The 23678-nt window shown below is 37.0% G+C and overlaps 1 protein-coding gene and 1 long non-coding RNA gene across 4 annotated transcripts; one reads left to right on the top strand and one right to left on the bottom strand.

The window, feature by feature from the left end:
* The first annotated feature begins 1897 nt into the window (after nucleotides 1-1897).
* On the top strand, nucleotides 1898-5513 carry LOC145786773 (uncharacterized). Of its 3 annotated transcripts, none has more exons than XR_014291316.1 (5): nucleotides 1898-2578; nucleotides 2808-3012; nucleotides 3188-3444; nucleotides 4534-4634; nucleotides 5376-5513. It is a non-coding gene; the product is annotated as an uncharacterized LOC145786773 (long non-coding RNA). The 3 variants fall into 3 exon arrangements; XR_014291315.1 differs by having other exon boundaries at nucleotides 4531-4634; XR_014291314.1 differs by having other exon boundaries at nucleotides 3188-4121; nucleotides 4482-4634.
* Nucleotides 5514-17912: 12399 nt separating this feature from the next.
* Nucleotides 17913-21976, bottom strand: LOC145786799 (heme-binding protein 1-like). Its single transcript, XM_082598542.1, has 4 exons — nucleotides 21855-21976; nucleotides 20202-20337; nucleotides 19100-19280; nucleotides 17913-18558 (listed from the first exon to the last, which is right to left on the bottom strand). Exons 1-4 carry the CDS (start codon nucleotides 21963-21965, stop codon nucleotides 18306-18308), a joined length of 681 nt encoding a protein of 226 aa, XP_082454668.1. The 5' UTR covers nucleotides 21966-21976; the 3' UTR covers nucleotides 17913-18305.
* Nucleotides 21977-23678: the final 1702 nt, after the last annotated feature.

Below are 23678 nucleotides of genomic sequence, written 5' to 3'. Positions count from 1 at the left end.
AAACGCCTTCAACACTGCTTGACTAAAAAAAACTTCACACTACGAAGCCAAGTCATTGTTTACATTTTACATGGAGCGGCATTACCAACCTACCTACTTGCTTGCTTACATTACATTTCTGTTCTGACCCGTAATTTCTCAGTAGGCCTAAGTTGTTTTAACTAATTCTTTTATTTTTTCTGCAAGACTTCAGTCTCCACGTGGGACTCTAGCGTCAAAGGCAGTAGTGCGATATACAAACAAACTCCAGCTGACTGAACAATAGATGACACTGTGACACAACACTAGAACAATGGGCAATTGCAAGACGTTAACATTTCGCAGTTTGACAAAAAAAATTGCAAACAACAACTAAGACATTAAAAAGTATGCGTTGACGCTATGCGCTAAAAAACCGCGAAAACTTTACGGCGCATCCTCAAGCGCAAACTATCCAAAAAAATGTGGCCGCAAGCGTTAGCGCACACAAAAAGTCTACGCCGCATGTATGCGGCGCATACGTACATCTCTGAGAGTGTAGAGCAATGGTTCTCAACCACGGCCCTCAGAAGAACTGCCCAAAATAGCGAGAAAACATAGTTGTTACATATTAGAGCCGGCATAAAAATAAGACTGCTTTATCACCGTATTTTCTCGAGTAATTTACGACTTCATTAATAGTCGCCCTCAATCAGTAATCACCCCAAATTTAAAGTCTTGAAAAATAGCAGACGCACAACAATTAAAAGTAGCAGCCAACAATTATCAATTTTGTGATGGGTTGCTGTTGCATTATGTGAAATTAGTCAATAGCATCTCATGAGATTAATTAGAGCTGGAGATGTCTAACAACTGGCTCCAGCTCCACCTGAATTTTATGTACTGCTTCAACAATTTTTGAGAATACAAAGCTCTGATAATAACGTTTCCCCACACTCAGGATTCAGTGCAATTAGCTGTGTTTATCAGGAGAATTACGCCAAACTTTTAACATTTGCTAGCAACATGGCCACCTGGAGATGCAGCCTGATTTGTCACATTTTGCAGATTTTTATTACAGCTAGTGCTTGACTGACATTTTTTGAGATGTTTTTACTTTTTGCGGTTTCCTAATGACATAAAACTTTTTTGTTGCCTTAGGGAAGCAGTAGCAAATGAGAAAAAGTAAGTTGAAAAACGCAAAATCAGACTATTATTGAAAAATTAACAGTCTAAAATCTTCGAAATCAAATTTTCTTTGTTTTTCAACATGTGAGGGTGTTAAAACCTATTGTGTCATCTGGGGAAAAGAGTAGAGAAAGCGTAAAAATCTAGTTTTTAGAAAAAGTTATTTAAACGTTCGCCCAAAGTTAGAAAAACCTGGAAATTTCTGCGAAATGTGACAAATCAGGCCCTATCTTTAGGTGGCCATGCTAGCAATTTCTCTCTTTGCGTTCCATTCACGGCATACAAAAAGTAAAAATATGCTTTGTGAATTTTGTTCAAACTCTTATGTGAAATACATTTGGACCCTTTAAAGGGGCAGACAACCCCATTTTCAAACGCAAGTTGAGAGTTGAAATACATAAAGGGGATATTCAAAAACACGTTGCACTTGTTTTTATGAAAAAATACTCATTTGTTCTCACGCAATCTTAAAACAAAGTTTTGGTTTTGTAATTCGAACACACACCGCGCGAACTGTTGTCGAAATAAAAAATTTTCTCGCGTGACGTCATGCGAGTACTGCTGGAGTCTGGACAAATATTTTGCTTGTTTTAGGTGTGGTTGTGGCATGCGTTTGCAGCAGTGGATAAGATTATTCCAAGTTACAATTGAAGTTCAGATTTAGTTTATTGTAGCCTTGGTGCTAGCTTACATCATTTTACAGACTACACTAAACTTTTTATTGGACGTTTAACCTAAACATTTTGGGCTAGACCTTGCAGTGTTTGCATAGTTTTGATGGTATTTAACAGCAGGAGATTTAGACAGTCAAGGGTTGCAGAGATTTGCATTTATTTTTTACTTCATGATTAGTCAGTGCTGTTTCCTGTGCTGTGTGCACGATAGGCCTACCTACCAGTCTCAGTATTTACTCATGTATTTCAATTTGTGATTGTGTATTGGCTAGACAAGTAGGCCTATATCTCAATATGCATTCTTCCCCAGTGCTGTGTGAGTAAACTAAGCTGAACTTGTTACAATTTGGTACTCATCATGCCAAATCGGTGTGTTGTACCGTTTATAACTGTTCATCTGGCAGTTCTTCTAGGCTACTGATAAAATTTCTTTGTTCCATTTTCTAAAAAATCGTACCATAAAAAAGAAATGGAACAAGTCTGTAAACACCACAAGAGTGTGGCCAGGATCAACAGAGTCCAGCACAATATGGCGACTCCATTTCAAGGAAACAGATTTTTAAAATCTTTTTCAATTTGACATGGATCATGCCACACGTCTCAATTTAAACCTTAATGCATGCCCTTCAATTTTTCTCAACAAAAACATTTTAACAACTTTGCAACCGTTGGATTCAAAGTCCAGTGGAGAGACAACTCCACAACAAAATTCCACTTTATCCATGCGACCGGCTGCTAGGAAGCGGCAAGTTCTTGAGGTAATTTTAAGCTAACAATTATATTACTACATGTTCGTTATAAAGTACGTACATAAGTAGCGAAGTAGCATCTTTGAGAAATTGTTTTCCATAAGTTTACAATATGTATGCTGCCTGCTGGTATAGTGATTCCCAGCTACATGCGCTTTTAGAACATCCCATGTATAATTCACCAAGTGCATTAACAAAAAATGTTCCTTCATATATACATTGTTGTTTTCTTTTTCAGTTACTGGCTAGGGATGCACCCAAATTCGTACCCTGAACAATTCGTACCCTGAAAAGATCGAGAGAAATTTTTAAAAAAAAGCCGAAGTCATGCCAAACAGAAATGGTTACTTGTGATGCTGTAACACAATATGACGTGTTAGATTTCTGTGCTTGTTCATCAAAAGGATGCCAAGCTGCCTTGAAGCCAATGAGTGTGGCGAAAGGTAAGAAACTTTGACTCTATAATATAACAAATTATGAAATAACAGTAGTGTACATTTTAATAGCTTTGGAAAGAGAAGTGATGCCAAATAATACTGTAAAAGTTGCTTTGCTTGATTTGGAATATGTTTATTGCAGCAACTCAGGCTAATGCCCTGGTATTAACACAATCTGTAGGTGTGACCTGCAACTTGCAAGAAAGAAAATGAATTCCACCAGATTACCTTACTACCACTCCCAAAAAAGCAAGAATGGCTTTGCAAGACATATCTTTTGAAGATAATGAAATTTATAAACTGGAGATAGCAAAATACATGCACAGAGTCCATTTAAATTTATTACCAGAAACGGAATGTAATATCTTCCACAGACTATCTGAATGCCACTCACACAATACGCGCCAATCATCCAGCAGTAACTATTTTGTTTCAAGGGTGAGTACTGAATTAGGTAAAAGGCAGATGTTAATAAGGGGTCCTAAAGTGTGGCATGAGGTCCCAGGTGATCTCAAAAGTCTTTCTCCAACTTCTTTTAAAAGAAACTTTAAAAACTACCTTCTTGATTTAAACGACACTGTTGAATAATAACTGTTTTGTCTATATAATTACATTATTCTATTCTATTTGCTCATCTCTTTGGTATATATATATATGTTGCTTTTTATCTTTTTTTACTGATTAAAATTGTCGATTAATATCTCTTAAACTCCACTCACAATTAATTCATTCAGCAGCATGGTAAACCTGCTTAGTTTGTTTGCTTTTTTTTTTTTTTTTTTTCTTTTTTGCATAATGAAAACATGTGTATCTGTATCACCAAATGCTTGATTTTTTGTATATGTGTTTGTGTATTTACTGTATACGTATATGTTATTTAGGCCTACATCACCTAGCTTGAGGTGGCTGCTGACTAGATGACCGTTTGGTCTTTTCGCAGTCTCCTCGTCATATGACACACAACCAATTATTGTATACTTTGTATTCTTTTCATGTTTGTGTTTGTGACAAATAAATGAACTGACTGACTGACTGACTGACTAACTGCACTATCCAAATTTCTCAATAAATACAATTTCGGAGGTGTCTACCAATGAACGTAGTGAAAAGCCGGGGTAAGTTTGTAAAATTCCAAAACAAAACTACGTTCCTAAACTTTTCATCAAATTTTTCTATAATTTAACTAAAGATCCACTGGGATGCACGGTGTGACAAAACATTTTAAATAAAGTAAACAATATCACACCAACTCAGAAGAATCGATTTATTTAAATACAGAGCTTTTGCCACACAAGTGTGGCTTCATCAGTATAAACTTATTCAAATAGAAGTTTGTAAACAATGATATATCTGTTATAGATATTTTATGAATGCTTCCTGATGTATGGAAACACACACATACTGTAAACGGAAGTGCTCAATCTTTTCTTTAAAATAGTGTCATTGATAAGAATTTTTAATATGTCATTGAGCAGAACACTGTACTTCAACAATTGGAAGGTGATGGTATTGACCTCATGTTAGCAGGAGATGGAAGGGTAGATTCTCCTGGACATAGTGGGAAGCACGGCACATACACGATCATGGACACAAGATTGAATAAAATAGTGGATTTGCAACTTCTTCAGGTATGGACTTCAGCCAGTACATTTTATACTTTAGCTAGCAAATCCAGCTTCTTTTACATGACTCATTGAAAAACCAGTGTGTCTTATAACAAATTTACGTTTATTTTACGTATGTTTGTACGTTATAGTTTCTCTGCTCGGCGCGCTTTCCATTGATTGTTTTCTCTGCAAGTCCATTTTCATAAGAGCTTTTCTTGCTGTGTTCAGTAAAAGGGACTTTTGTTACTTTAAGTTCTGATCGTGTGAGACTGATTTAATTGGTTCGTTTTATATTGTTGGCTTGTGTTTTGCAGATGTACTTCGTCTCTTACTTCATTTAAACCTAATAAATGGTCGTTTCAGTGTGAACATACCCAGATAACAAATCAGTCGCTTTTTACATTGATTCAACGTCTGCAGATGTTGAATCAATGTAAAAAAGCGACTGATTGCTATTATGTGTACTTTTCTCAAAACTGCTCGTAAACAGGCCAACTTCGCCCAGAAAGCAACAACGTAATGATGATTTATTGATGCTAAGCTATTTCACTGAAAACAATTTCACTGAAACAATACAAGTTGTATTTGGCTGTACAGTGTACAATGTACATGCTTCCCATTGCCAAGTCAAGAAAAATTTGCGGCCATGGCCGTCTCCCATCGAATCGGCACATACAACACTCGCGGCCATTTAAAGAGTTGTTTTGAATTTGAAGGAGTTACCGTTACAAGAGTAAATGTAACCAAAAGTTGTTTTTACAGACGTTATAGGCACATTGCCTATAGACAGTTTGTTCGCTGGATCTGGGGTTACCTTGGACGTTCAATCCGTGTGCCTCTGCCGTCATGCGTCGTTTCGGCAATTAGGTCGAAATTTTCAAATCAAGATAGCGGCGAATATGTTGGATTTAAATATCCTGATTTGAAATAAAAAGTCAGAATTCAAAGCTTTGAAAAAAGCTTTTCCGTGTGCACAGAGAGAGTGAATTTTGTACATGTACAGACAGTACGGTAATTTATACTAGAGGTCTTAAGAATCTTCTTGACCTAGTTCTTTACAAACTAATATGGTACTTGTCGAAAGGTAGTTACTTTCAGTGTTCATTTTATCAACTACTAAGCCGCTTACAATCGACATAAATACATGTAGTTCATTGTATTTGTTGGAAACGACACTACGAACACTTGCTTACAATGCATCTTGCGCGAACATAAGATCGGCTAGTACTCTCATGACGTCACACGTGATTATCGCACGGTTCAGTGAGCACGCGTCGCTCTGAAACTAAGGGCTAACTAAAACGGCCCTACTAAGGAAACGCAATGAAATTAAGGGAAAATTTCAACGACAACTACTTATTATACATGTCTAGAGCACTTACAAACAAAAAAATCGAAAAGTATGGTTTGGGGTTTACTGCCCCTTTAAAGCTGTTTAGTTGCAACAAATAGGTATCCTTCCATCTTAATCAAGATGTTTATTGATTCGTTAACAGATCGAGTGACGAAAATAATCTTACCCCTGTGATGTGGCACCACTGTATTTTACATCAAGAATACTGTATGTCGTTGCCAAGTTACTGAAGATGGTGTGATAGACATCGTACCATCTACAAAAAATTGGATTTGTGCGAATGCGCTTAACCATCACAAGTTTAAGCATCTCTGGGATATATCGGTGGTTATAAGCCAGTGCACCAAGTCAACAGATCATTTGAATGTAGGCTACACTTGCTTTATTATTAGCGACATGATTTGATAAATTTGACAGACGCATTAACGGTATCAACTTTTTTTCCTTCCCTGATTGCAATATTTGCAATAGCAACAGACGCAGCCACCGCCTCCCGATGGTTTTCAGCTGAAGCTTCTAGATTTGCAATCAGATGTGGAGCTGACACAAGTATTCAAATGTGATCGTCTACTTCATTTTTGAAGTCGAGTCACAGAGAGAAAATATCCTAACTTGATAGCCGATGCACAGAAAATTCCTCTGTAGCCTATTTGATTTAACATAACTTCGTATGTGAAGCACTTTTAAGCAAAATGGTTGCAATTAGGCTAAAATCAAATATCACAACCGATTGACGAACCATAATTTTAACCAGCTTATGAGTGCCGGTAGGCTACTGCATCTTTCAAGATTAGCCTACCCTCGTTTTAGGAAACTTATTAAAAGTCAAGATCAAGTTTCACATTAAATTACTTTGTAGCCATTGCGTTTGTTGTTTTATAGTAGGATACATATGTTCTTTTATGACTTGTTTTCTTTTGTTGCGGCCCTTTATAAAATTGTTATTTTGAATTTAGCTCCCGTGCTGAAAAAGGTTGAGAACCACTGCTGTTGAGGCTTTGAACCACTGACGCAAGCCCGGTCACAGAGATTGACAGAGTGAAACTACCAATTGTTGAAGTGGTGTGTTTGAATTATTCCATTCACTAGGTGCCACTGAATAGAGAGCAATCCCGAAATGCGTTGCTCAAGCGCACACCTCGAGAGTCGAACCAGCGCCGCTTGATCTTGAAGCTTCTTCGTTCACGAAGTCGGGCGCTTTACCAAAAAGATGAACTTTAACCTTTTCCTAACAACTTGATATAGGTTTTAGCATGACCCAACCTGAATTCAAAATCCCAAGCCAGTACACCTTAAGGACGACGAGGATACCCATGGTGATGATGACCAGTTCAATGCAAACGTTTTCTTTAGCTGTGGTCTGTCTTGAACACTTGCTGAGTACCATTACTTCACGATAATTAAAAACACAATCTTCATGAATACTCTGATCAGCTTGTGTGTGTGTAGGCCTAATTGGTTGTTCCCTATTCTCAGTGGTAGATATAAGTAGAGGCATTTTCTTCAGGTCACCCCCAGTCAGTTTGCTCGCTTTCATTTTAACATGCATTCAGTCTATTCTGTATGACAATAAAAGCTTTTCTCGGAAATAATTTAAACAGATAGCTTATGCAAGCCCAGAGATGGGCAAGATCACCAGTATTGGTGATCTTGAAAATCAAGATCACCAAGAATAGGTGATCTTGAAGATCAAGATCACCAAACTATGTGATCTTGAAGATCAAGATCGTGATCTTGAAGATCAAGATCACTTTTTGTGTACTTAAAAAAAATGAAGTTTTTGATCAATGATGTTGCAAAAAATAATTACTATAAGCAACCTGGGTAAAGGTATATAATTGGTATTGCTAACTTTTACTTTTAACTACTCGATCGCTGGCCTAAAAATTGTACTAAGTTAGTGACTGTTGTTATTAGGCCTATCAATTGTTGACGTAGTTTGCGTAGAATCGCAACGTCACACCCAAGGCCGAGGTTAATTACAACAGTACTGAAAAAGTCGCAAAATTTGCAATTAGTTTTATACTTTTTATTTATAGCCTAATAAATAAATAAAAATAATCTTTGAACTGCATCATTTTTTACCAAATTTTTGTCTGAATCATGTGGGAGTTTTTATACGTGTTACTAAGTACTCTTAACTTTCACTGTATTATTTTAAAGTTTATTGCACCATTTATCCACCTGGCAACGTTGATACTGTTGTCTGCTATCAAAAAAGTTCAGAGGTTTGCGGTCAGACAAACCGCTTCATACTCAGACCCTAAACAAGTCTTGGTCTGGTTGATTTGCTGCAATAAACCACTTTACATGACTAAAATCGGCTGGATTCTAAATTTTTTAACACCGCCATTCTAGACTTTTGAAACATCTAAAACTGGATCAAAGAAAGCAAACATTTCTTTAGAATTCACACATGGAAATTGTGAACAAAGTTAAATCATATTTATTATACGTCAACATAAAGTAGTACACGGAAGATGACTTCTTTATTATGACCAACACAAAAAACTTTTTCAAATTTGAAATGGCAACACTGACCAGATCAGATGGAGACTTTAAACCGTCTTTTGTTGGACACATATCACATTAACAGTGGCTTAATGGTAGTAGTTGCCACTAATTACTTTGTACAGTACGAGTTCTAAAAAAAATGCCTCTATCTAGTAAGTAAACTTCAATTTTAAAGTGATCTTGATCTTATTGTTCTTCAAGATCACACAAAAAAAGTGATCTTAGATCAAGATCAAAATCACCAAAAAAAAAGTGATCTTCAAGATCAAGATCACGATCTTGATCTTCAAGATCACTTGTGATCTTCAAGATCAAGATCACGCCCATCTCTGTGCAAGCCAAAACCAATGTCTAATTTAAATTTTATCTATTTGAAATATATCCTGACCGGCCACACGAGGCTTAACCTGGCGTTCATTGAATCATCATCTTTGGCAATATTTACACTGAACCACAATTAAAACGGCAGCACAAACCTTAGATGTGGTAAAAATGGAAAACAAGGTAGCGTAAAGCGCTATAAGTAGCTGCTATTTGATTAGCTATTGGAGCACCTTCCTAGGATGAACGCTGAGAGCAACTTGAATGGTAATTAACTGCCGGGTTTTTGAAGGAGTCCAACGTCGGGAAATATGTTGTACCGTACCTGAAGTTTACTTCTATACTGAGTGGCAAGCAGGAATGAAGTTTAGTGCCACTTTTAAAAGGTTTTTAGTGTCTTTCAATAGGGAATCAAACCCACATCTAGTGACGCAGAAGCAAGCACTCAAACCACTAGGCCATTGTTTCGCTTTGTATTAGTTGCTGTTGCTTGGCATTTCGTACAGGTTCTTCAAGGTAAAGTCGTAATTTTAAAAACAGAACCGTAGCCTACAGGTTCTTCAAGGTAAAGTCGTAATTTTGAAAACAGAACCGCAGTAGGAATCTGTGGCGACTTTTGCTGATGCTAGGTTAAAGCACAAAGGTGCCTACGTAAAACCAAGAAATACAAGCATGCATTATCCCATGTCACCTTTTGTGTTCCTGGAAATCTGACGCCGCTCAATGCAGCATGTGCAGGGCCGGATTAAGGCGGGGGCTGATGGGGCTGCAGCCCCAGGCCCACCAAAAAAATAGGCCCACCGATAACAACTTACTAAGAGCAACTGACATGCTTATTATCAGGATCGAAAAAATAAAGGACGAATATCATAGAACAAACGCTAACTGTGTAAACCAGTGGTTCTTAACTCATAACTCATTTGCCAACAATTAAGCCTTCGTCTGATACACGTTGGGAGGCACACGATATGACGTTATACATGCGCTAAGAAAAAGTTATCAAGCAGTTCTTCAAGTCTTGAAAGCAATGTCTGATGACAATTGTCATATTCTGTCTGTTTACTGGTGTATTATATACAGAAATAACATGCACTTCTACTTTGATTAATTACTGACAACAGAATGTACTTCCGGGATACTTGCCAGGGTTGCCAAAAGATAATCTGGTAACCGGTCATAAGCATAACATAATAATCACATTTCAATACACTACATCCCTTCCTTCTCGGTTTAAAACGTAGTTTTCCAAGGCATTACTTATTTGGATAAAAACTCATTTTACATTAAATGATCATTAAGCTACAGGTGATGAAAACCATGAGCACTTGAACCAAACGACGCATCATCATTAGATTTCGTTTACGTAAGCATCATTCATGCAATTTATGGTATACACAGATTAACTTTAAGTACCAACATTTACTGTCAAAAGCAATATAGCCATACTCCAAAGATCATGATTAGCCTAATACGTTTGCTTCTACTTTTCACACTTTGATCTTGAAATTGTAGTGGCGAACAATTAAATAGATTACCACTCAATTGACATGACGTTTAAACAAATAGACATGCGTTCCAGAGCTAGTCTTTATAACGAAAGAACAAAAGGAATCATAGGCATACAAGTCTGCATTCTAGTCACTTCAAGTTACATAATCGTTAAAGCGAGCAGGTTTACTGACATTACGTGTCGGACGAGTACGTACAGGTATTGAGGACTCATTCAAATCAGCGTTCACGGTCATGTCAGCAGGAGGTGAGTTTACATTTTCATCACTGGTGTTCAATTTCTTAAAAAACGACGAATTTCGTGTCAATTGAACCCCTTCATTGTTTTGTACTGTCACTTCCCCCCTTTCCTTCCTAACTACCTGTTGGGTAGCGCTATCAAAATTTGCAGAAAGTTTATTTGATTTTTGACTTTTAACCAAAACTTCATCTCCAACCCGAATATCTGAGTCGACAGCACGTCGCTTAAAGTCAGTATATAGTTTACCGTCTATTTTACCCTTCCAGTCTCTGTCTCGAATCCCTTCATCAAAGATCTGAGGTTCTCGGCACAGTTCAGGTAATTTAGACTTCATTTCTCTGCGAAACATCATATAATAAGGAGTAGAACCTGTAGAAACTTGCGGAGTTGAACGATATGCCATTAGAAATTTGTTGATCTCATAGCGCCAATCTTTCTTTTCAACTTGAGCAACTTTGATTGCCTTTAACAATGTTCGATTTTGTCGTTCCACCTCCCCGTTTGCTTGAGGCCATAATGGTGTTGTTTTGCGGTGTATTACTCCATATTCTTCTAGAAAATTCTCAAATTCAATCGATACAAATTGTGGACCATTATCAGTTCGCAATGAGTAAGGTACTCCAAACCTTGAAAACATGGGCAGAATCGCTTGAATCAATTTTTCGCTTGTGATTGATTTCAAGATTGCAATTTCGTAAAAACGACTAAAGTAATCTACCACTACTAAAATGTTCTCACCACTTGGTAATGGACCAAGAATATCTGCCGCACAATCTTGCCAAGGCCCACTTGGTGGCAATACACGAGCAATTGGTTCTGGTCTGCAAAAGTCGCTGGTGACTTGACATCCGTGACAAAGTTTACACATCTTTTCTGCATCAGCATCGATCTTTGGCCACCACACCTTTGTGCGTAATCGATTCTTTGTCTTGACAATGCCTTGGTGACCCTCGTGTGCCAAATTGAGCACCTTTTCACGCAACGTAGCAGGTATAACGAGTCTTGTCCCTCTGAGCAACAAGTTTCCATATGTACACAGTTCATTTTTTACATGCAAAAAGCTTGTGTCTGTACACTTGGACCAATTTCCTGAATGAATATAGTCCCTAATTTCTGACAACTGTGGATCAGCAGCTGATTCTTGTTCAAGTTCTTTTGTAGATAAAGCGACTGGCATACTTTGCAGAACAATAGATCTCACATAATCATAAGGTTCTTTTAAATCTCTGCTTTCTTCATAGGGCTCTTTATTTAGCCTTGACAATGCATCAGCAATGTTAGTTTTCCCTGGACGATAGATAACACTAAAATCAAACGATTGTAAACGCAATACCCAGCGTTCTATTCTTGCTGATGGTCTTGATTTCTTCGTGTAAATGTATTGCAGGGGCTTATGATCTGTTTCAAGTTCAAAATGTCTTCCAAATACATACAAATTGAATCTTTCACAAGACCAAACCAACCCTAGAGCTTCTTTTTCCGTTTGGCTGTACTTCTTTTCCACATCTGACAAACTTCGAGATGCATAAGAAATGACTCTCCACACTCCATCTTGTAACTGAGTCAACACAGCACCTAGACCAACTGGAGATGCATCTGTCACAATTCTTGTCTTACAGTCATTCCGGTAATATGCCAATGTATCAGCCTTTGTGATCGCTGCTTTTAATTTCAAAAATGCATCTTGGTGTGCTTTATGCCATTCAAACTTTGCAGTCTTTTTGGTCAAGTCTAGTATAGGCCTTGCAATGGTTGCTAAATTTGGGATAAACTTAGCTGAAAACTGAACAAGACCCATGAATGATCTGACTTCACTAGCTGAAGTTGGAGGTTGTGCTTTTTGAATAGCTGCAATTTTCTCTGCACTGGGACTTACCCCTTGTTGGTGCAAGTCATGTCCAAAAAATGTAAGCTTTGACATTCTAAACTGACATTTTGTTTTATTCAAAGTCAATCCAGATTTTAACAACTTTTCCAGTACCACATGTAATCGACTGTCATGTTCTGTCCTGTCTTTTCCATAAATGACAATGTCATCTGCAATGTTAGCAACACCATCGCAGTTCTTCAATAAATCCCAAATAATTTTCTGATATTTTTCAGGAGCAGAACTCAGTCCAAACATTAGCCTTTTATATCTGTATAGACCTCGATGTGTAACAAATGTTGTAATATGGCGGCTCGTTTCATCCAACATTATCTGATGAAAGCCCCATTTCAAATCCAACTTACTGAAAACAGTACTACCATTGAGTTGATACAACAGTTCTTCAACAGTGGGAATTGGATGTCTCTCTCTAACTATAGCCTGATTGGCTTGTCGCATATCAACACAAATGCGAATGTCACCATCACTCTTAGGTATGACTACCAATGGAGAGATCCAACTTGATGGTCCTTCTGGGACTTCTTCTATAATATCAGCATCAAGCAGTTCATTTAACTTGACATCTACCTTTTCTCTCAGCGGAAATGGTATTCTTCGAACAGGTTGAGCTACTGGCTTAAGAGAATCATCAATATGCAATTTTAACTCATAATCTTTTAACAAGCCAACACCAGTAAATAAACCATCATACTTAGACACAATGTCATTATCAACCTGAGGTTCAACATTATTAGTACCAGATTTAACACCATTTACATGTATTGGACCAACATGCAACAAACCTAAAGTCTCTGCGGTGTCTTTGCCCAATAGTCTGTGTCCATCGGTATCGGCTACCACAAAGTCAGCAACACATACTTTTTGTGTAACTTTTGATTCAACCTTTGCCGTAAATGTTCCTAATGTTGGAATTGGTTTCTTACTTCCATACGCGTACAATGTTTTAGCAGATTTCCTTGTTGTTGCATTAATATTACATGCCTTCAGCCATTCCCAAGTTTGCTTGTTCACAATGTTGCATGATGCACCGGAATCAACTAACATGTCTCCCACAGACACACCACCAATGTTTAAACTTACACTGCACAGCCCATGTGTTAAACTTTTCATTGAAAAGACATTAGTTGATGCTCCAAATTCATTTTCACCCAATCCTGAATTATCTATTTGATTGGCATTAGATTTTAAAAAGGTTTTAGATTTTGCATTTCTTTGTTGATAAAACTGTGTTGTATTCCTTACTTTTGATCTGCATTTCTTTTGAAAATGTCCCAGATTTCCACATTTGTGGCACTTCTTCCCTCTTGCAGGGCACTGCCTGTCAAGTTTGAAATGACCAAATAATCCACATGCAAAACACTCTTGTGTGTCTTTTCCCTGTTTTGACTTAATGTTACTCTTTCTTTGTATAGGAACTGAATTTACTTCATGCTGCATGCTAGGTTCTAATGATTTTCTTTCCATCATCTTAACCTGTGAATTAACTGCTTCATGTGCTCTAGCAATAGCTAATATATCATTTAACTGCACATCTCCTTTTTCCAAAAACTTTCGTCGTAAATGATTGGAATGACATTTATCAATTACTTGATCACGAAGTTGGGTATCCAATGAATCACCAAATTCACACATAGCTGCCTGTTGTCGCAGTCTGCAAACAAATTTGTTCACCGGCTCATCATGTTTTTGCATCAATTGCCTAAAAACATGGCGTTCAAAAGGTACATTAGCCTTAGGAAGAAAATGATCATCCAACAATGTTAAAGTCTCTTGAAGAGTTTTACCTTCATTGTCTGGAACCAAAGAAAAATAAATTTCTTGCACATCCACACCAGCAGTGTGCAGCAGCAGAGCCTGTTTTTGTTCATCACTGGTGACACCTTTTCCAGTGATATACAATGAAAACGCCCGTTTCCATCGCTTCCAACGTTGTCCCTGGCTTTGTGTATCACCATTGACATCAAAGGGTAATACAGCTGACACCTCGCAGGTAACTGCAGCTCCATTCATGATGCTCACTAGTAGTTTGGACAACACGATAAGAACAATTCACTGTCTGCTTGGACCTCTTGAACTAATAGGCTACAGATTTAAATATTTTCCTCGTCGCCAAATGTCATATTCTGTCTGTTTACTGGTGTATTATATACAGAAATAACATGCACTTCTACTTTGATTAATTACTGACAACAGAATGTACTTCCGGGATACTTGCCAGGGTTGCCAAAAGATAATCTGGTAACCGGTCATAAGCATAACATAATAATCACATTTCAATACACTACAACCAGTGGCTCTGCTACAACAATGACGAACAATCACAGACTAAAGAAACAGCCAAGGGGTTCATCTTGTCAATGAAAAAGCTTGAAACCGTTATTTTAATTGAGTTATGGTCTTGCATAATGGAACGGTATTATAAAACTAGTCGGGCGCTACAGGATAGCAAAATTACTTTGAATACGGCAAAAAATCTGCTTCAGGGTCTACATAACTTTGTTCAAAAATTTAGATCCCAATTTCAAAAACTCAAAGAAAAGGGTAGAGCAGGGCTACTCAATTGGCGGACCGCGGTCCGAATCCGGACCTTCTGGGGGTTGATGGTGGACCTTGAGCTTTTGGAAGAATACCCTCTTTGCCACGTTTCAGGGCTTTTTTAAACATATTTCTACTGGGAGGAAGATATTTCCACTGTGATTATCCTAGTTGCTGGGGGTCTTCGACTCCCAAACTCTCCAATACTTTCTCAGAAATCTAATTCGAGTTACATTTTACCTAAGAAAGTGGTTTGATAAAATAGTTTAACTTTCGTGGTTGCGTGTGAAATAACTTGTTCACCGAACCGCTAAAAATATACAACTTGTCAAACTGGACCTTCGTTAAGATTAGTTGAGTAACCCTGGGGGGGGAGTATTAAGTGGCTGTCATCATTATATTGAATGAAGAAATTTGAAGAAGGAAGAGAAGAAAAGTATGCTTGGATAGCGAAGGTGGATCTGAAGACACATCACTTGATCCATCGTGCAGATTCAAAGTAGACTCATATTTGCCAATCATCATCATCATCATTTTGTTCCTTCCTCGTATGGAGGGTTGGATACAATGCGCCATTGTTCTCGACCATGAGCTGTGCGTACTGCACATTCATAAGTTAATTTTGTCCATTTTGTGATGTTTGTTGTCCAAATCATTCTTGGTCTGCCTTTACTTCTTTTGTAAATTTTACCTCATTGACCAAATTATTTTGTGTATGAAATCCAGAATTGCAGCATATATACGATCGTCTTCAAATAAGATTTTCGTTTCTGGCGGAATTAAACACCATGTCTAACTGTAAAATTGAAGAGAGTGCTAAAACATTGCTTCACTATTATCCAGATGATCTAGATTCTGGAAGAATCACTGCCTGAAGAGATGATTCATTTTTCTGCACTGCTTAAACAACACTATTTTAACAGCGAATGCAGCAAAGAAACTCGAATGTTTAGATTCATCAATGAAAATGAGTTTATGGATGCATTTCCTAACGTAGCCTATTTGTTGTAGGCTACTAAGAATGTATCTTTGTCTGATGATTTCTAATTGTTCAGGTGAGCGCTCATTTTCAGTGCTTAAAATAGTAAAGAATCAACTGCGTTCATCCATGGGCCAGAAAAGATTGCATTCCTTAGCTCTACTCTGCATTGAAAACAAAATTTTGGAAAAAATAGACACCGATGATGTTATTAACAGCTTTGCTTTGTCTAAATCCAGAAAACATGTCATTTGAATGAGTTTAATAAGTAAATACTGTACTTCGGGTATAATTTTTGTTCTTTCATTTTAATTCTGATTGGTACAATGAGGGGAATGAAATATAGGCCTCAGATTACCAATAGCCCCAGGTCCATGAAAACCTTAATCCGGCCCTGAGCATGTGGTTCATATGGTTTTACTCTACCGGTACAGAGTTTATCTTCGTTCAAACTACGTGATATTTCGCTTGCAAGGCAAATACATCATCACACAACAATGCATGGATGCTTTTAAGGAATGTTTTCTTTCATTGAGAATACGGTGTACCTTTTGTATCAGGTACATAATCAATCAACATTTTAAGCAAAGCCTTTGAAATTTGATTAGTGTAATAATTCCGGGCAACTATCTTATCGGCATTGGTGTCAAATCCATAACCGTAAGAGTAGTATAAAACATTTTATGGGTGGGAACAAACTTTGCCTAAATTTTGTTTTTGTAAATATATTTTTTTAACGCAATAATTTACAATTTGCCCCAATAACAGGACATTTTTTCCCAACTTTTCTACTTTTTTGTAGCTGTGTGTGCAACCGCACCTCCATCTCATAAGGCCATAGATCCAGCAAGCGTCTGTGGTAGACGATGTATGCGCTACCATTGCGTCATCTTATGGTTATTATTAGTTATTACATAGTTGTGAAACTGGCAGGAATAAGCTTCTCAGACCGAGGATATAGATTCAAACCAAGCAAACCTTCCACTCAGGCTATCCCTTGGATGGGTTGAAGAATGTGCGATACTTGATGATGTGGTCTGCCGTCTCTTCCTCAGCACCACAACCACAGGGGGAAAATGTCATTCTCCATTAACGGATGGTTCAGCTGAAACGCCCGCTCAACCAAAGTAGCATACTTCTCTTGTCGAAATATTTGAAAATAATAATAGTTTTGTGAAATTTATATCACAAAGAAAAAAAAAAACATAGACGAAAGGCGATAGCCTACAACACTTCAAACGGTAGCCTACAAGTTTTACATCCCTCAAGAGCATGTGGCTGTGTCTTTGGCAGAACACTTGGTATCAGATGAAGGTAAAAACAAAGATTTGCTTTCTTTCCCTCTCGTCTAATTAATCTAAATCTTCACCGACTGGATGAAACAAATACCGCCTCATATGTTAAACCCATTATATGACTAGAATATTATGTCAATGTCAATTCTCCTAGAATCACAAAATAACGTTATTTTTTTAACAATGATGTTTAAAAAAAATGTATAACTTTCCCCAAAGCAATACAAGTAAAGAGTGAACTTTCATAGTTTGTTTTGTCCACGTTGTTTATCAATCAGGCCTCAGCAATAAAGCGAAACTGAAAATTAGGAGGTAACCCGCAATTTGACAAGCACTTCACAAACAAAAATCCCCTCAAAACCTATAATAAGTTTATATTTAATGACAAAGCGAAAAATTAACGATGATGATATCGATTTGTCAGTCACAACAAAAGCTAATAAGACCATGTAAAACAAAAGATGAACTCGATTGTACTTGTTGATACGCGCCATATTTTAACCACAGCTCTATTCTTGAACGTTTATCCATTCATAATGCTATTTAGTGTTTTTCCTGAAATTAGTCATGCAGTATCTAAATTCTGGAGTATATTAGCTTCTGATGCCTGTGAATAGATTATTTTTCATATCAGTTCAATTAACAACGTTTGTAAACTTCAGAGGCAGTGAGCAAGTCTTTATTCAACATTTACAAATAAAGAACAAAAATAACCACAGTTAGAAAAACACCGCAAACCGAAAACACGCTCGGGTACTTTCCAATGATATTTGCATTTTCAAACTTTTTACTGATGTGTTCAAAAAGTTTTCACAACTATTTTATTGTTTAAGTGTGTAAGGTAACTACATTGAATCAAATGCTGTCAATCAAAAGTTTTGTTTGCATTTCAAAGATAAAGATGTTAGGAAAAACCATGTTCGGATATAAGTTAGTTCATGTTGAAACTTCATATGCACAAGATCTTGTGGTTTGACTTTCACTTACAGAAGAAAAGGACAAAAGCAAATGAAAAATACCCTTTCAAAAATAAAAATAAAAACTTAGGTTATTTTATCATTCTTCCTCTTCCATATCAAATTCTTCTGGTTCGTTTTCTTCGACATAGTCTTCAATGTAGACATCTTCCTCTTCCCAATAATAAAGCCACACTTCATTCTCTCGCAGGAAAGTTTTAAACGGTTGATCATAAGTTGCAAGAGTCAAGTAATCAGTTGCAATAGAAGTGATGTTGTCTTGGCTCAGGCGGCCGTACAGCTTGTAGGCTTCACGTGTGTAGCTTACTGGACTTGGAGGCGAACCAAACCATCTAAAATGCAAGTAAAGGACTGTTTAAGTGCTATGGTCTCACTCTAAACCAATGTTTACTGCTGCTAAGAGCTAACTTTATTTTATGAAGGATTCCTCAGACTCCTCTCCCTCAAATATACAGTGTAGGCTACCTCTTGCTCTTGCCCAGAGTTCTACAAAGAGGACGAAACCCGGGTCGCCGCAGTAAATTAAAAGGTTATATCTTGAGTGAGTCAAGTAAAAACATGCAGTAGGCTAGCATGTAGGCTATAGTCTGCATGCAGCCTGTACTTATGAGAGGCAGTCCAGATATCATTTGACGACGCCCTTGTAGAAAAAGTCAGAAAAAAATTGTGATTTCCAAAACTGTTAAATTGGTTTTAAACAAGTTGATAAAAAAATGTCATAGGCTACAAGCCTACAAAGAGGAGGTGATTGAAAGTAAGAAAATAGCGTTAAGCTAGCCTACATCGTGTTTGAACACCCCTAAAGATGAACACAAAACGTAAACAAAGTTCTCATTCATGCAAGACAATAATTTTATTTAACAAAGAACTTACCTAGCATACACAAAAAAGGCAGGGCGACTGACAATGATAATCTTGTCATCAATGGGTTCTGGTGTGTCGGATTGATGGATCAGCGGCATGTAGAACGAGACGGTAAATATTCGAGGGCAGAAAAGGCAAGAACTTTCAAAAACATCAACAGTCACTGGCACCGTCATGGGAATAATAATTTCTAAACATTGAAAGTCGTGAGATAAATGCAAAATAACACAAGTGAAACGTTTAAGCAAATAGAAAATTTTCAATTTTTTCTCTACTTTTGTTATTGTGATAATTTGAGCCTTTGGAGCAATTAGTTTAGGCTATTCTTTTTAACACCAGAAATTAGAGATAGAGTATAAACCGAATTACATGGGTCGGCCACTGTATGTTTCGGTGGTTGAAGATTTAGATTAAGCGAAGAAAAAAGAAGCCAATGCTCGTGAAAAAAGAAGCCACCACTTGTTCGCGGCTGCAGATGCCACTGCAGAGTAGCTAGTCTTTGGAATAATTCTCAAATTAAGGCAATCAGACCTTCTGCTCTATTTGGTGGGCGGTGACGGTATGATAGTGTATGATTTTTATTGATAGGATGCTAAATATTTTGGCAGAAAGCTACTATATGTATATTTTTAAGGTGTTCGTTTTCCGTCCAAAATTCTTTTCGTATAGCCTACTACGGCTTTGAGTAAATAAAACCAAGTACGGCACAAGCCATTAACTGTTGATTTTTCAACTGTTTCGATTATGAAAATTAAGAAGCAAGCAATTATGAAAACAAGCATGATGAAGAATATGCGACTTAAGCTTTTACAATTTCAGTTTAGTTTGTTTGTGTTGCTGTCATAGCGGAAATTGTACGTTGTATTATATACCACAAATCTAAAGACTTAAGGAAAAGGTCGAAGTAAAAACCACAAACGTTGAGACGTGCTAGATAGCAGAGCACGAAAGTCTACCAATCAACAAGTGTTTAAACATTTTTAAATAGCCGGAACATCTTAGCAAAATAAAAAACATTTTTTCAGCGCAGGTGATATATTTTTGTAAAACAGGTAGCCTGCATTCAAAATTTTCTGAAATATCTGCCTACAAACGCATAAGCATATTCTACCTCTTTTATTGTGGCCACTGATATATCGATAAATCCTGCCAAACCCGATCTCAGCGGCTTCATTTTCTGAGAAGGCGGTCACATTCGTCCTTGCCCATGTAGTCGCGTTGTATCTTCTTATTTGGTACAACTCATGCTGAAATGCAGCAGCATGTCAAACACCAATTCGTTACAGCGATTTGAAATAATTTTTGTATGTAGCCTTGACGTAGCCTAACGCAAAATACAGTAGCCTATGTTACTTGTGCCTGAGAAGATTGTTATGGCTTAACTATTGTTTTGTAAGTTATTGTCTTTTAAAATTCCTAAAATAATTTATATTATTAGATAGTTCAACGTCTGCATGACCATTCATCTATTTCTGTACCACTTTTGTTGGTGTCAAATTTGTATGTTTACTTTGCCATTCTGTAGCCTACATGGCCAGCCGTGGCCGAGTGGTTAGCGCGTTGGACTCGCAGTCGAGAGCCTGCATGTTCGACTCCAGCCACCCGCACTTGCTGTTGTTTCTCTGGGCAAGAAACTTAACGATAATTGCCTCTACCTAGTGATCGATTTCGAGTAATGGGTAGTACCAAATTTAAGTCATAAGTAGAGTAGACAACTGGATACAGACATTGCCGTCGGCTGCAGCGTGGGTCAGGTGTACGTCAGAAGGCGTACACCGATGCATAGCGCTCAAGTCCGCTTTCCCGCAATGCAGGATAAAGATAAACAAACAAACAAACAATGCTTGCGCCAACAGCAAACTAAATTGAAGTGAACTTTGCATAAAACTAAAATAATGATAAACCCTGTAATGCCACTTAGCTTTAAAAGTTTGTTTAAAAGTTATGCCTTCGACAAAGCATTTTTTTTCACCAATGCTTGATAAGCTACATCTATGGGTCAGCTAAGATGAAGCGGTTGATATTTTCGCAAACAGCCTCATATGGTTGACTAGTAGTAAGCTACGGCATCACATAGACTACAACGTATAAGTAATGTTATAGTCTGAACAATTAATCTTGCAATATATTAGGGTTTATACCTGAAACACAACTAAGCCTTCATGAAAATAAATCAATAAGTAGTCAACTTCTTGACAAGTTATTGTTCTAGAATCTAGACTCTAGAGTCTAGTCCCACGTTAGTTAACGTAGATCTAAAGCAGAAGGATATCTTCAAATCAGACGTTTGTACCCTATACACGAAGTTGTAACGTTAATTAACGTTGAACTAGAACAGTTTTAAACACGCAAAACCGAACGATAACACGGCATTATCCCATCACGTCACCAAAGAAAACAAGTGCAAATATTTTTATGCCATAGTCTGCCACATCATGAAATCTTTGTGAATTTGAACGCATGATCCACATTGTACTGAAATAACAATTGCTAGAGAAACGATCACATCACAAAAAACGTAATCTATTTACGTAATCCTTTTTTCATGATTTTTACTTTAATGTAAAGTGAGTTATTCTTTCCAATGCTCGATTGATTGATTGTATCTTTATCCTCAGAATGATAAAGTTTCTTTGAGAGCTTAATCTTGGCTCCTGAGCTTAATCTTGTTCCTTTCAAAAGCTACTTCATTCCTGCTACTTTCTCTTTCAGAAACATTTGCGGTCGTTTATAGTTAAATCAAATTTTAATGTTTATTCTTTACCTCTGGTTGTTCTCCCCATAACACCCAAAGAGGTCGTTCATACGCTTCTTCAATGCTCTTAGCGCTTGAACTGACAAGTACAACAGAAACCACCACGGCTATGAGCAACATTTTGTTTTGCTGAGATCGGTCTAATAAAGAGATTTAGGCAAATTCGTTCGATTTATAGCAATTGCAGAATTATCTTTTTAAAATTAAAAGTAAATCATACGTTGCTGAGAAAAAAGGCAAAAACGAGAACACCCGTTGCGTCAATGTCAATTTTGCGCGACAGGCTCTGGTTTGCGACTTTATTTCTGCCAGAATTTTATCAGGAAACTGTTGTTAATTTCAGCTTCTATGTTCTTGGATTCCTGAGTTGTCACAAATCATACGATGATTTTGGAAACGACATCAAACATCGTATTTTTTCTTTTGTAGCCTATTTGAAGAAAAAATATTGTGAACCAGGTTTACAGAACGATCATCTGCCGACCGGGACTGTGAGACAGTGAGAAGACGATTAAATAAAGATAAAAATTTGAAAATTTAACAGCTGAACTCTTTCGTGGTCCGATACAGAATTATATCATATTAAATGACATATTACTAGAATTAAATTCGTTTACTTCTGCGATAGTAATTTTGAAGCTTTGTTTAACGTTTCCAATATTCGTAGAGAGACTGTTCCATAGCCGTAGCCTATTCGAAAATTGTGTGTCTTTATAAAAAACAAAAAACAAAAAAACAACAAATAACTGATAGAAAGCTGCAGACCTAGCTTTTTATTAGATTATTGTAACTTTTAAAATAAGAAATACAAAATACTGTCTGTGGCAATTTAATGTTTAGCGTTTCATTTATCCGCTGTTTCTTATTTTTTATCTCTATCATTAATATTTTACCTCTATTTAAATAGTACTGGAGCCAACAAACTTTAAATTTAAAGTACAAAAGAAAGGATAGTTAAGGGTTGAGGTTTTGCAACACCTGGTTTCTTAATGCTGCTTACAAAATAAAACTATTTTGTAGTTACCACAAAAGCTAAACATGCAAAATTTAGAGCCAAAACGATCACGAATTGTGCTTTTAAACACCTGGACGGAAGAAACGTTCTGGGTGTAGGACTGTAGGTTGACATTGTGGCAAAAGGATTAAATGTGCAACCAAGTTGGCGTAATAAAGTAAGTAGCCTAAGAAAGGTTAATATACCGTACAGCAGTACAAATTAATAGCAGCTACATCCTTTGAATTGGGAGAAAGTTAGTGATTTCGTTCTTGTGCAAGACAGTTTTGTGTAAGCGGCTTTGTGTGTTATAAACTTCAAAAGAAACATCCGCCAAAAATACAATATCTCATAGAAGATAAAAAAAAACAAAAAAAAAATGATTTCTTTCAAAATAAAAACCAGTCAGTAAAATATATTAAGAAAGTAAGGCATTATGACATTATTTACTGTTAATGAAGCAAATTGTTTCACATATGCCTAAGCTAGATAACGAAATCAATTCTGAGAAATTTTGGTTAACTAATGTTTTCGCAAGCAGATTAGACCAAATTACTGCAAAATTAACACAAACGCCATTGCAAGCATCTGTTTACCCCTATAACTTAAGCAATACAGACTGTTTTTGTATGCGCTTGTCAAAAAAACAAAATCAGTTGGATAACGGGCATAGGCATATGGCTTGATTCAGTAGCGTAGCTAGGAATTTTGAAAGGGGGAGGTTTTAACGACCCAGCGGCGGGGGTCTGGGGGACCTCCCCCAGAAAAATTTGAAAAATTGCTTTGAATTTGGTGCATTCTGAGAGCATGTTCAACAAAAATGTGGGTATGAATATTCC

This window comes from Aplidium turbinatum, chromosome 17, assembly GCF_918807975.1.
Source record: "Aplidium turbinatum chromosome 17, kaAplTurb1.1, whole genome shotgun sequence".
In the NCBI taxonomy this organism is placed as follows: Eukaryota; Metazoa; Chordata; class Ascidiacea; order Aplousobranchia; family Polyclinidae; genus Aplidium; species Aplidium turbinatum.
This window is presented reverse-complemented; position numbering and strand designations above follow the sequence as displayed.